A 14,404-nucleotide genomic window follows, 5' to 3' on the forward strand; every position below is an offset into this window, starting at 1 on the left:
AACATCATTGTATGAACCAGCAGCATTTGCCCAAAGATGTTGAAAGCTTATGTCCTTATAAAAACCTGCACATGAATGTTTGTAGCAGCTTACTCAAACTTGCCAAAACCTGAGAACAGCCAAGATGTTCTTCATTAGGTGAATGGATAAGCTACAGTGTATCCAGACAATGGAATATTGTCATCTAAAAAACAAATGTGCTATCAAGCCATGAAAAGATAGAGGGAATTTAAATCATGTTAATAGGAGGCAATCTGAAATTAACTGTATGATTTCAACTATATGACGTTTTGAAAGACCTTGTATGATAATGTTCGTAGCATCTTTGTTCATAATAGTCCTCATATATGGATTATTACTTAGCATTAAAAAGAAATGACCTATAATGCATGCACCTCTGTGGATTTGTTGCTAAGGAATTATCATATGTGAGAAGTCAAAAAGTACATACCATTTTATTTAAGTTCTGGAATTAACTGATGTATGCTTACAGTGTTCAAAACTGATTCCATTTTGCTTTTGGTGGAGGAGAGGAATTGAGTAGGACTGGGCAGGAGGGGTTTTGGGATGATAGTAATATGGATCATACAGGTATATGCATTTGTCAGAACTGATTTGCTAAACACCTAAGATCTGTTTATTTCAAAGGATGTAAATTATACCTCATTAAAAATATTTTAAATATTAATAAATATTTCATAGTCATTTTCAAAAAGCTGTTTCCTAAATAGTGTACAGAGTTTTCATGTACACATAATTAGGAAATCTGTCAAGGCACTTCTGTGATTAATATAGCACAGAGTTTGAAAATATGGTCTCTGAAGTCAGACTTTCTATAATTCAGTTCTGCCTTTAATATATACTTATTAACTCTGATCATAGGCAGATCATTGTATCTTTCTGCATGTTCTCACTTCCTTAGTCTAAAAAATGGGGGTAATAATGGTACTTATTTAATCAGATTATATTAGAATTACATGAACTAATTCATGTCATGATTTTGGAGTAGTGCCTGGAGCATAGTAATCACTCACTAATGTTAACTTCTGTTATTAATATACTCCTGTCAATATCATGCATTAATGCCTTCTTTCAGTTACTTGACCCCCTTAGATACTGTTGTCCTCAGTTTTCTTCCTTTTTATCTGCTCAGTGATATGAAATTATATGAGAAAAATGGAATGTTATTGGTGAATAGTGGAATCATACATTACAGACATCTGCTAAAGACTTGCTGTATTACTCTCCTGGGCTCTGAAAGGGAAAAGACTTAATGCCATTCCTAAGCCTTCCATATTGTTGGAGAAAGATACAGGGAAATAGGAAATGATAATGTAGCGTCATAAATGTGGTCTGTGATGGAGATTACGCCAGTGTGCTGTGGAGGATTCAGATATCTAACCCATACTTGGGAGAAGACGATGCCTATGGTTGGCTTTGTTTTTTTGTCTGTTTTTTTTTTTTTAATTGTGCTACCAGATCAATTGCTTCTGAACAATTACTTTTGTTTATCCCTACCAATTCTAATTCTGAACATCCCTTAAGAAAAGTTATATTCTGTGTTATAATAATTAGAGTGATATGTTCCATTTCACTCAAGTCTAGGTTAACTGTAGGTACAGATAGTTTAGAATCTGTCAAAATCAGTCTGCCCAAAACTTGAGCTTCTAACCTTTCCACTTCCTTATGTTTCCCCTATCACAGTTAATAGCATTCATGTTTGCTTGGATCCAAAACTTGGGAGGCACATTTTCTTTCTCTCTCACTTCACATACATTCTATCAGCAAATCCAATCAGCTCTCTATGTAAAATGTATCCAGTGTTTACATGTTCCTTTTTCCTTACATGCATCTCCAAGCCACCATCATTTTAAAAAAAATACAGTTCAGTGATTTTTAGTATATTCACGAAGTTATGTGACTATCACTATCATCTAACTTCAGGGCATTTTCCTCAACCAACAAAGAATCCCCACACCCTGTAGACTGGCAGTTTCTCTCCATTCTCCCTTTCTCTAGCCTGTGGCAGCTGCCAGCCTACTTTCTGTTTCCCAAAATTGCCTATTCCAGACATTTTATATACATAGAGTCATACCATATGTGGCCTTCATGTCTGGTTTCTTTGACATAGCATAATATTTCAAGGTTCATCTATGAAGAATCAGTACTACATTCCTTTTTATAGCTAAATAATATTCCGTTCCATGGATGTACCACATTGTTTTTCCATTCTCTGCTTGTCTTTGAAACTTTGAACTTTCATTTTGTATTGGGGTGTAGCCAATTAACAATGTTGTGGTAGTTTCAGTTGCACATCTGGTTGTCTTTGAAATAATAATTGGAGTTAGTCCAAAACACACTTTGGACTGAAGAAAAAGTGTAAACACCTGAGATCATAAGAGAGCATGATTTAATATGTCTGAATGAAGAAGTGTTTTAAAGAAAATAAAGCAATGGAGAGGGGGAGGGCAAAACAACTGAATTGTTAGAATCCACAGATTCCTTTATAAGGTCCTGTAGAAGATGGCTTCACATGTAAATTTTAGCAAACCATTTTTTTTTATTTGTTCTGTTGTAATTAATTTTAATGGAGTATAGTTGTTTTATAATGCCATGTTAGTTTACTCTATATAGCAAAGTGAGCCAGTTATGAATTCCACCAAACAGAGTGATGTTAACACCTTTGCTTCTGAAACTACTGGAGAAAATTGCAGAGGAAGGAACATTTCCAAACTTATTCTGTGAGGCTAATATCATCCTGATACAAAAACCAGACAGGTACCATAAAAAAAGGCCAGTATCAATAAGCCAGTATCATAGACCAGTGTCAATGATGAACATTGAGAAATCCTCAACAAAATACTAGCAAACTGAGTGCAACATATTAAAAGTCTTAAGACTCCACACTTCTACTGCAGGGAGCATGGGTTCAGTCCCTGGTCAAGGAATTAAGGTCTCATATGCCTCATGGCACAGTCAAAACAAACAAGCTGATAAACATTATGAGGATCCTACACCATGATCAACTGGGATTTATCCCAGGAATGCAAGTGTTTTTCAGTATATATAAATCAATCAACATGATACTTGAACCACATTAACAAAGAATAAAAGCCATATGATCATCTTAATAGATGCAGAATGCTTTTGATAAAATTCAATGTCCATTTATGATAAAAACACTCTAGAAAGTAGACATAGAAGGAACATCTTAACATCATAAAGGCCATACATGACAAACCCACAGCTAACATCATACTTACTGGTGAAAAGCTGAAAGCATTTCCTCTAAGATCAAAAACAAGGATGACCACTCCACTTTTAATCAGAACAGAGGAAATCCTTACCACAGCAATCAGAGAGGGAAAAAGAAATGAATTCAAATTGACAGTGAAGAAATTAAACTGCCACTGTTTGCAAATTATGTGATGCTATTCATAGAAAAATCCTAAAAATGCTACCAGAAAACTACTAGAGTTCAACAGTGAATTTAGAAAAGTTGCAGAACACAAAATTAATATACATAAATCCGTTGGGGTGTATATACACAATGGAATACTACTCAGCCATGAAAAGAAGGAAATTTTCCCATTTGCAGCAACATGGGTGGACTTGAAGGGCGTTATGCAAAGTGAAGTCAGAAAGGACAAATACTTAATGATACCACTTATACGTGGAATCTAAAAAATACAACAAACTAGTGAATAAAGCAAAAAAGAGGCAGACTAGCAGATATGGAGAGCAGACTAGTGGTTACCAGTGTAGGGGGAGGTATAAGCTATTGGATGTAAGATAGGCTCAAAATGTGTTGTAAAACATGGAGAGTAAAACCAGTATTTTGTAATAACTGTAAATGGAAGGTAACACTTTAAAATTACGTTAAAAAAAAGTTCTGTAAAAAGTGGTAAGAAATTTGGATGTAATTTTAATCTATATTTATTAAAATTTCCTCCATTCCAATTTAGGGCTTTTTAAAATTATTTAACATACTAAATCTAATTGTAAGATTGAAACAGGAGAAATCCAGATGGGTAGTTTTCTGTTTTTATAAGATAATGGCTTTATTAGGTTTGCATTTTAATGTAATAGACAGGTTAAAAGCCTTTAGGAGAGTTCTTTAATCAACTTTTCTGCACATTTTTTTGTTGCTTAGAGTACTGGAAGTAATTGACATGGATTTTCTAGCATGCTTCTAATGTTCAAAGCTTTTAAAAGAAGGTATAGTGAAATACTTCAATGTATTTTTCAGTTTCCAGCATGACCTCAGAAAATAACAAATGGATTGGGACACTTATACATATGAAATTCTCTTTGAAATATGATGATAATAACATTAAGTGGATAGAGGCTTAGGTTAGAAGCAGATTGGGCTAATGAAGTTCAAAAATAGAAACTATTTTTGTTTTTTGTAAAGTGGGTATAGTACCACACAATCTTGAAACATCATCTGATATGACCTACTCCTATTAGATAATTGAAAGTCTAAAACTGTTCATTTTATTGTGTATGCTAATGTGATAGTTATACTATGTATAAACGTATAGTCATTCCCATGCACAATATTTATAATGTGTGTTCTTTCTCATAGACAATGGCAAAATGATTATCCTTTTAATTTCTGAAAAATGTTTGTCACTGGCAATTTTTTACTTTCTTTGGAAACCAATTTAATATTACTTAAGAGAATCCAGTCTTACATAGATAGGGAAACTCGGTCTGATGAAGATATATGACCTCTCCAGGTGTACATAGCCATTTGGTTTAGGAGCAGGGATTCTATTTATCCATTAAATATTTTTTAGAGCCTATTTCATAAGACAGTCCCCACTTTCAAGCAGTAGTGTTTAGCTAGAATGGTGGTGGAATTGGAAAGGGAGGTGAAAACAGGATAGAGGACATATGTGGCATGACAGATAAGAAAAATAATTTCATCTGGATACTAACTACATAGAATTAAGATGTGCATGCACAGTCCTTTGATGACACAGATGGGAGGATCATGGTGCTGATTGACTTAGTGGCAGATCCAGAACTATATTTCCCAACTCTTAGTCCAAGGTTTCCTTTTTGTTTTTGCTATTATCACTGTTTTTCTGAGCAAGAAAAAAAATTTAAATTATTATTATAAATAATTATTTATGATTAAATTATTGTTTTATTGTTAATTGTATGTGGCATTAAAATTGACCATATTATATATACCTCTGGATTTGGTAGTAAAAATAATTTGTAGATTGGTATCTTATTTATTTGGGATTTTCTTATATTTTTATTCAAATTGAATTTACTTTGATTTTGTACTCCTGAGAGATTGCATCATATTTTAAAAAATTATCAAACTTTGGTTTTTGTTTAATTTTGTTCCTACTGTTCTTTTTAACCAAAGAGATTTGAATTGCCACTCTAATAAAAATATAGTCTAAGATTACTCGTTGGCGAACAGTTTATTTTAATATGCATTCATTCCTAATACTTAATTTTAAAATTTAAGGTTAATTAGGGTTAGCTGTACTAGTGTTTTGGATGTTCTTAATGTGTTTTTCTTTTTTAAATGTTAATTTCTAATAGGTGTTATTCTGAAATCATTTTAAAACTGAAGAAAGATATTTTTAAAAATTTATATAGTATAGTTGATTTACAGTGTTGTCTTAATTTCTTCTGTACAGCAAGGCAACTCAATTACCCATATAATATTCTTATATTCATATTCTTTTCTATTATGCTTTATCATAGGATGTTAAATACAGTTTCTTGTGCTATGTAGTAGGACTTTGTTGTTTATCCATCCTTTATAAATTAGTTTGCACCTGCTAATCCCAAACTCCCATCCTTCCCCACCCTTATTGGCAGCCACAAAGCTTAGAACAGGAGAAAGATTTTTATGCTGCCTTCTGTTTTTCCATTTTTTTTTTAGAAATCGAAACGAGTTGGCTGAGACTCTTGCACTCCTGAAAGCACAGATTGATCCTGTACTATTGAAGAACTCTAGCCAACAGGACAGCTCTTCCCGGGAAAGTCCCAGCTTAGAAGAAGAGGAGACTAAAAAGGAGGAAGAAACAACTAAACAAGGTTTTTTTTGTGTGTTTTGTTTTTCTTTGTTTTGTAATTTCTTCTTTTTTCCACTCTTCTTCCCACCTATATCAGTTGAATTTCCCTCAGTTTGAAAAGTTTTAACTCTTCCTGTTAAAGGAAGTAGATGTTCCTATCATTTAATGAAAAAGAAAAAGAGGCAAAAAACCATTGAGTACTTTGGTCTCTTATACTGAACATTTAAAAAATTTACATAAAAGTGTTCCAGTCATCAAAACATGATATCTTTTACTAATTTAAGAATACAAAGATATTAGTGAACTTTAAAAAAATTATTGTGGTAAAATATACATAACATAAAATTTTATCATTTTAACCATTTGTAAGTGTTCAGTTCTGTGGCATTAAGTTCATTTGTATTGTTGTGCATCTGTCACCTCCACTCATCTCCAGACCTACATCCTCCAACTGAAACTATGTACCCATTAAACACTAACTACCCTTTTCCCCTCCCCTTAGCCACAGGCATCCATCATTCTACTTTCTGATTATGAATTTGACTAACTCTAGGAACCTCACTTCAGAGAAATCATGCAATATTTGTCCGTTTGTGATTGCCTTATTTCACTGAGCTTAATGTCTTCAGTATTCCTCCATATTGTAGCATGTAAGAGAATTTTTCTTTTTTAATGTTGATAATCTCTTGTGTGTGTCTACCACATTTTATCTATTCATCTGTCACTAGACACTTAAGTTTCTTCTACCTTTTGTCTATTATAAATAATGTTGCTATGAAAGTGGGTGTACAAATATCTGCTTACACTTCTTTTGGGTATATGCCTGGAGTAGAATTTTTGGATCAGATGATAGTTCTGTTTTTAATTTTTGAGGATTTGCCATATCGTTTTCTACAACTGCTGCACCATTTTACGTTCCTATCAGTTCTGCATAAGGGTTCCAATTTTTTCACATCCTACACATCACTTGTTTGTTTTTTTTTTAAACAATAGATATTCTAATGATGTGAAGTGGTATTTATGGTTTTTGGTTTGCATTTTCAAAATGACCAATGATGTTGAAGACTTTTTCATGTTCATATTAGTATGTGTTGTTTGGGAGAATATTTAAGTCCTTTTTTAAGTAAGCCCATTTTTAAATCGATTTTATATGTGTGTGTGTGGTGTGGATTGGTTTTCTTTTTTTGTTTTGGGTCATCCTTAGCAAATTCTTAAGTCTATGATAATTATGACTTGATTTCCTGATTGACTTTTTTAATACAGTTAACTGAGCAGATCAAATCCTAACCTTTTCAGAAGATCAGAACCCAAGTCCTCACTTTTCTAGAAGCAGAGAAACCAATTGAAGTTTTGTCTAACATCGTTTGGTTAATACTTTTTCTTGATAACATGCCTTTTAATGACAAGGTATAGAATTTGCTCTCTTTATTGTCCTTTCTTCCTCTACTTTTAGTTTTCCTTTACTGTTTCAATTAGAACTTGAAAATAGTATGTTCTTACCTTGTTTGCTGCTTTGAGGAAACTAATCATAAAGTCATCCCCTAGCTGCAAGCATTGCATAAAACCAAGTAATTTTGCCTTTTAATGTAGGGTATAATGTTTGTACATACCAATATTTCTTTTAGCAAAAATCCTGATTATTCTCCTTTTACTAGTGATTATATGATTTAAAATATCTTTGGTGATTTTAATCATCAGCCATATTTCTGATTTGGCAAATTCTTTTCTATATCCTAAAATTCAGTTTGTGATGATATCAGTAAAACTTAATAATTTTTAAAGTAGTCTAAACCCACTTTTGAATTTTCAGATTTTTTAAAATTGAAGTTTAATTGACATACAATTTTAGATTTGTTTCAGGCGTTATAACATAATGATTTGACATTTGTATTTGTTGTGAAATGATCACCTCCTTTAGAAAGCAAAGAGGAAAGGAAGAAGAAAAGAAAACCCTTTCATGGTTAGAGAAACTGTTGAAATTTTCTTTTCTGATTAAATTTGTTATGACTAGAATCAGCAGGTGAAAATTTAAGTTGTCATTCATAATTTTTGGAAAGTGTCAGTGGAATGGTTTTTGACTGTCTATAGATTCCCCTATAATAGGAACATATTGATAGCAAAAGTAAAAAACTGTAGTATCTGAAACTAAGATCTTAACAGAACTTGGGTACTCTGGGTGTTATGATGTCTCAAACCTCTCCAGCCGAAGATATCTTCCAGAACTAAACTCCAAACAGAGCTTCGTGCAGTCTGCTGGGAATAGGATCTAAATTAAATAGAACAGGGACAGTAGAGACAAGTTTAAAAAAAAAGATTCAAATGAAAGTATAGGAGAGGTCTAGAGTTATATAATCTCATAAAGTAACTCACTTTAGTTTTTAATATGAAAATGCAGAGCTTGATAGCAGTAAAATTAGAAAAACTATCTACTTGACTTAAAAATGACTAGCTAAAAAAGATCAAGACCAAATCCCATAGAATTATAATAATGAAAGAAAGTAAGAAGCATATGAACATCACTGCAGAAATGAAAACTTAACCAAAAGACATTCTCATTAAAGGTATGAAAACACTAACTGAAGAGGTGCAGAGTTAACGATTTTTTCAAAAATCCATAAATAATATCTGAGTCAACAAATGCAAGAATTAGTGCCCTTAAAAAACAGCAGATGACCCATGCCTGAGGGGAGCGGAGCCGGAGACCAGACTAGATGGCCGGGCTGCCCCCACAGGATTATTAAGGAAACCCAGCGTTTGCTGGCAGAACTAGTTCCCGGCATTAAAGCAGAGCCAGATGAGAGCAACACCCGTCATTTTCATGTGGTCCTTGCCAGCCCTCAGGATTCCCCCTTTGAGGGAGGGATTTTTAAGCTTGAACTATTCCTTCCAGAAGAATATCCAATGGCAGCCCTTAAAGTACGTTTCATGACCAAAATTTATCATCCTAATGTAGACAAGTTGGGAAAAATATGTTTAGATATTTTGAAAGGTAAATGGTCCCCGGCACCGCAGATTCGCACAGTTCTGCTATCGATCTAGGCTTTGTTAAGTGCTCCCATTCCAGATGATCCATTAGCAAATGATGTAGCGGAGCAGTGGAAGACCAACGAAGCCCAAGCCCTAGAAATAGCTAGAGCATGGACTAGGCTATATGCCATGAATAATAATTTAAATTGATTCGATTGTCAAGTGTGTATCACTTCTGTTCTGCCAAGACTTCTCCCTTTTTTTGTTTGCATTTAATGGATACAGTCTTAGAAACTACAGAATGAAAACCCAGGCATCTTCAATCCTTCGGTGATTAAATGCACGTTAGCAAATCTATGTCTTGTCTTGATTCAGTGTTGTAAAGCATGAGTAGAGGCTATGTCTGGATTGCTGCAAAACATTTAAAAGCAGTGGCCCCTCTCTGCTTTTATTCATTTCCCATCATGGTTTAAGTATAAAGCACTGTGAATGAAGGTAGTTGTCAAGGTTAGCCGCAGGGGTGTGGGTGTTTTTTGCATTTTATTTTATTTTTTTTTTCGGTGGGGGGAAGGTAGTTTTATTTTAATTTTATGGGCTCCTTTCCCCCTTATATGGTGATCTAAGTGCGTTGGTTAAAAGCAGCTAACCATTTCTTTAGACTATGCTCTCTAGCCAAGTCTAACTTTATTTAGATGCTGTAGATAGACAAGCTTGATTGTTTGATCCAAAATGGGAACATTAAACAGACATCACAGCCCTCACTAATAACATTGTGACCTTGCTGTCAAGTGTAGAATGTTCCCTTCAAAAAAAGGCTTGTGACCATTTTGTATGGCTTGTCTGAAATTTTCTGTAAATCTTATGTTTTAGTAAAATATTTTTGTTACTCTAAAAAAAACAAAACAGCAGATGGAATGTTTTGTGTTTTTGAAAATAAAAGCAAGTCAATGAAGGTTTGAGAAAAAGAGATAGAGTTGAAGATATGCAATAAAAATCCTACAGAGGTCCATAAAAAAGAAAACCAAAGCAAGGAAACAGACAAAAATACTAAAGACTATGCTTAACATAACTTCTTATTTTTTAATTTATTTATTTTTAATTGAAAGTTAATTGCTTTACAGTATTGCATTGGTTTCTACCAAATACGAAACATTGTTTCTACCAAACATCAATATCAGACTGACATGAATTAACCATAGGTTTACCCATGTCCCCTCCCTTAACTTCTTGAAATAAAAAAAAGAATGTAAGACTACATATTTTAAAGACACTAAAGACCTTGGAAAATCACCCCAGAAAAACCAGCATCAAGACATATTCTAGTAAAACCCTTCAGCTTTGAAGAAAATACTTTGGCAATCTTGACAGAAAAACCAGGTGACTTATAGAGAAAAGAATATCAGACTGCCATCACTATATTTGAAAGCAAGGCCTTATGCCAGAAGAAAATGCCATAACATATGTAAAGGGAAAAAATGTGAACCAGGGATTTTATGACTAGCCAAAATGACTTCTAGACAGAGACTTCATGTAAACTGCTATCGATATCTAAGATCTATTTTCTATGAGTCCTTTTATAGGAATCTTCTAGTGAATGAGCTTCAGATAGCCAAAAAACTTAACAAAACCTCAGTGGTGGGTGATATGGAAATAAATATAATTATATTCATTTGTATGGCTTTACATACACACACACACACACACACACACACATATATACATACACACACACATGTATTTCCTACCTCTGTTCATGAGAGGAATCTGAGAACAGTGATACCCCAGTAACAGTGAGCACTCTTAACCTCAAGATTTTCATTTTAAAATATCATTTTCTACTAAAAGGAACTAGTGCCCCATAGAGACAATTGCTTTAGGGGATGGGCAAGAAAAATACAAGATAAGCTAGAATATTTTAGAATGCCAGAAATTAAGGATGTACTCAGAAAATAATTTGAGCATCTCAGTGGGACCCAGTGCTGACTGGAAAGAGCTCTCAGTGGTGAAAGCAGAACTGTTTCAGCAACAGATTTATGCAGCGACAGATTTTAAATCTATGACTTCGCATTTCTGTTCATGATTGAGTAAATAAATACATGGAGAAGGGATCACCTTTCCCTGCAGGTGAATATCAGTTCCTTCTATACAGCAGGGACTACACTTTCCTGCAGTGTGGAGTGAATGAGAGAAATAGAAGTTTACCAGTAGGGAAATACTACAATAGTGAGTGTCACAGGTGAGATCTCTGATAGACATTAAAATGAGTGGGTACAAGTTTATGGAGAAACAGTATATTAGCATAATCTCCACGTGTCTTTCCCATGACAGTTACCTATTACAAAGAGGGAAATCGTTAACTTTACAGTGGAATCACCAGCTGACACCACCTTAACCAAATGATCAAGGTATTTACATCATCATGTACCCTCTGGTATAATGCATAGCATCTCTTTTGTGGAATTTTCATTAAAAAATGTGTACCTTAATCTAATCTTGAGAAAACATCAGATGAGACCAGATTGAGAGGTATTCTGCAAAATAACTGTCAAGGTCAGGAAAGAATGAGGAATGGTCGCAGATTGGAGGAGACTAAAGAAATCCAAGAACAAAATGAGACATGTATCCTCAGACAGAACAGACCTGGCAGGGGAGGGGGGGATCTGGTGAAATTTAATCACATCTGTTTAATAGTGTTTTACTAAAGTTAATTTCCTGGTTTTGAGAAGTGTGCTATGAGGGCACAAGTTATTAACTTAGGGGAAACAAGGTGATGGTGTTCTTGAATTATTTCTGTAAGATATTTGTATGTCTAAAACTATTTCATAATAAAGATTTGAAAAAGAATGTTGGGTGAGCATTAATTTAGTAGTTTGGGAAGATCCCCTGGAGAAGGGAACGGCTACTCACTCCAGTATTCTGGCCTGGAGAATTCCATGGACTGTATAGTCCATGGGGTCGCAAAGAGTTTGACACCACTGAGCAACTTTCACTTCACTACATGTAACTAAATCTAAATGACAGATAGAGCAAAGAACATATAGCCTTTATAACTTTGTGTTTGAACAGTGGAACTATAAGACAAAACAAATGGAGAAAAAATGGGAAGAGTACATACAAAAACTTGTGGCCTTTACATTAAATTACTTTGGTGATGGTGGTGTTATTCTGAAAAGCTGCATAATATGTGTGAAATGTTATTGATATTCTAATTGTATCATTTGTGATATTCTTGAAAACCAAGATTCTCAGTGTGGGAAAAAGAAATAAGATGTAAAATAGAAAGTTAAGGAAATATTGTTATGAAACTCAAGGATTATTTTTATTATTTTCTAGCTCTGTCTACTGAAAAGACCTAGAAAACAATGGCCAACCCAGTAGTGGTGAGCATCCTTAGCACCCAGATTATGGTCTTGAAGTACAGTTTCCCATTAAAGTAAATCAAGGCTTCTTGGAAAAGTGGCTTATTCCAGTTCTGGGGTATTATGAGCCAAGAAACATCCTGTCATTCCAGGTAGTGAAGACTCTTATCAAAGTCTCGCCAAAAAAACCTCAAGAGCCAACTTAAAGAGGTTTCCACTGTCTAAGGTGGGACAAGCATCTAAAGATAATAGCTATAGTGAATGAAAACACATTGAAGAATATATCTTTTATCTATATATTTATATTATATATATATAATACACACACACACACACACATATATATAAAACTTGATTTATTTTTGCCTGTGCTGGGTCTTTGTTGCTGCGTGGGCATCCTTTACTTGCAGAGAGTAGGAGCCTACTCTCCAGCTGCAGTGCGCAGGCTTTTCATTGTGGTGGCTTCTCTCGTTGCAGAGCACGGGCTCTGGAGCACCGGTTCAATAGTTGTGTGATGCACAGGCCTAGTTGCTCTGCAGTGTATGGGATCTTCCTGGACCAGGGATCGAACCTGAGCCTCCTACGGTGGCAGGCAAAAAGACTCATTACTACTGAGCCACCAGGGAAGCCCCACTGAATAGGTCTTAAATCTTGATACAAATTTTATCATGATACTAATAGAAAAATTTGAAGGATACCAGTGGGACCAAATTATTAATTTGAAACCTGTTAAGCAGAAAGAATTAAGCTTTCATCCTGCCTTTTCAGTATGAACTATACCACCATAAAACAAAATAATACATTAGTAAAGCTTATTTTTATATAATTTATAATCACTGATGAAAGATTGACAGAATGAGAGTATCATCATTTTGCATTCCCTATTAAGGAAAGGTTTTATTTATTGAGCATTAACGTCTCTTTTAACAACACAAAAGGATGATTAAACAGTAATGCCTCTTGATAATGAACATACCACCACCAAAGTACTTTTACCACAGAAATTCTGTGGTATCCTGTGGTAAACGTGAATCTGCTGAAGGCTATAGATTAAAGTGGTGATTTACAGGAGAAAAAGAACAAAGGCGTATGGGAATGCACTCAGCAAAATCCAGATATTACAGATTTGCATCACCATAAGATATCTTGATTTGGTGACTCAAGTAAATTGAAAAAGAAAAAAGGGTGGAAGAGCAAGAGTAGACTAAGGAGACCTAAAAAGGAATAATAAACAGGTAAAACTAAACTACAAATCAAAATAAGGAAGTGATTAATATAAAACTCGAGGTAATAGTTATATTTCTGATGAGTTTGTCAGATATCTACTATGTAATTTTTAAATAAGTTACATAAGGATTGGCACCAATTTGTATCCCTTTAACATGGAATAAAATGATAGTTCCCTGGTGGCTCAGACAGTAAAGAATATGCCTGCAATGCAGGAGACCTGGGTTCGATCTCTGGATCAGGAAGATTCCCTGGAGAAGGGAATAGCAACCCACTCTAGAATTCTTGCCTGGAAAATTCCATGGACAGAGGAGCCTGGCAGGCTACAGGCCAAGGTGTCACAAAGAGTTAGACACGACTGAGCAACTAACACAGAAGTGTGAGGACAACTCCTATTTGTCATTTGATGCATAGCAGTAATATATCAAATGATAATTTCAATATTTTGACCCAGGAAACTACTATAGCCCATCAGTGAATACACAGAAATCTGTTGCATTTCTGTATACTAACCAGATCAGAAAGAGCAATGAAGGAAAGAATCTCCTTTACCATTGGATCGAAAAGAAAAAAATACTTTATTCCTTAGATAGGAATAAACCTACCTAAGAAGGCAAAAGACCTGTACTCTGAAAGCTATAAGACACTGATGACAGTAATCAAAGATGACACCAAACAGATGGAAGGATATATTACACTGTGTTCTTGGATTGGAAGAATTGATATTGTCAAAATGGCTGTACTACCCAAAATAACTGTACTGCCCAAGGCAATCTCTCTGTCAAGTTACCAATGACATTTTTA

General features: G+C 34.4%; 1 protein-coding gene and 1 pseudogene across 1 annotated transcript in view; both read left to right on the top strand.

The window, feature by feature from the left end:
• RSF1 (remodeling and spacing factor 1) overlaps positions 1-14,404 on the top strand; it is a 146,992-nt gene that overhangs the window by 94,017 nt on the left and 38,571 nt on the right. The window contains exon 5 of the mRNA XM_020915152.2: positions 5,915-6,069. Coding sequence (XP_020770811.1) covers positions 5,915-6,069 — 155 coding nt within the window. The remainder of the gene's footprint in view (positions 1-5,914; positions 6,070-14,404) is intronic.
• LOC110151736 (ubiquitin-conjugating enzyme E2 N-like) lies at positions 6,076-13,541 on the top strand (annotated as a pseudogene).

This window comes from Odocoileus virginianus, chromosome 28 (assembly GCF_023699985.2).
Source record: "Odocoileus virginianus isolate 20LAN1187 ecotype Illinois chromosome 28, Ovbor_1.2, whole genome shotgun sequence".
NCBI lineage: Eukaryota > Metazoa > Chordata > Mammalia > Artiodactyla > Cervidae > Odocoileus > Odocoileus virginianus.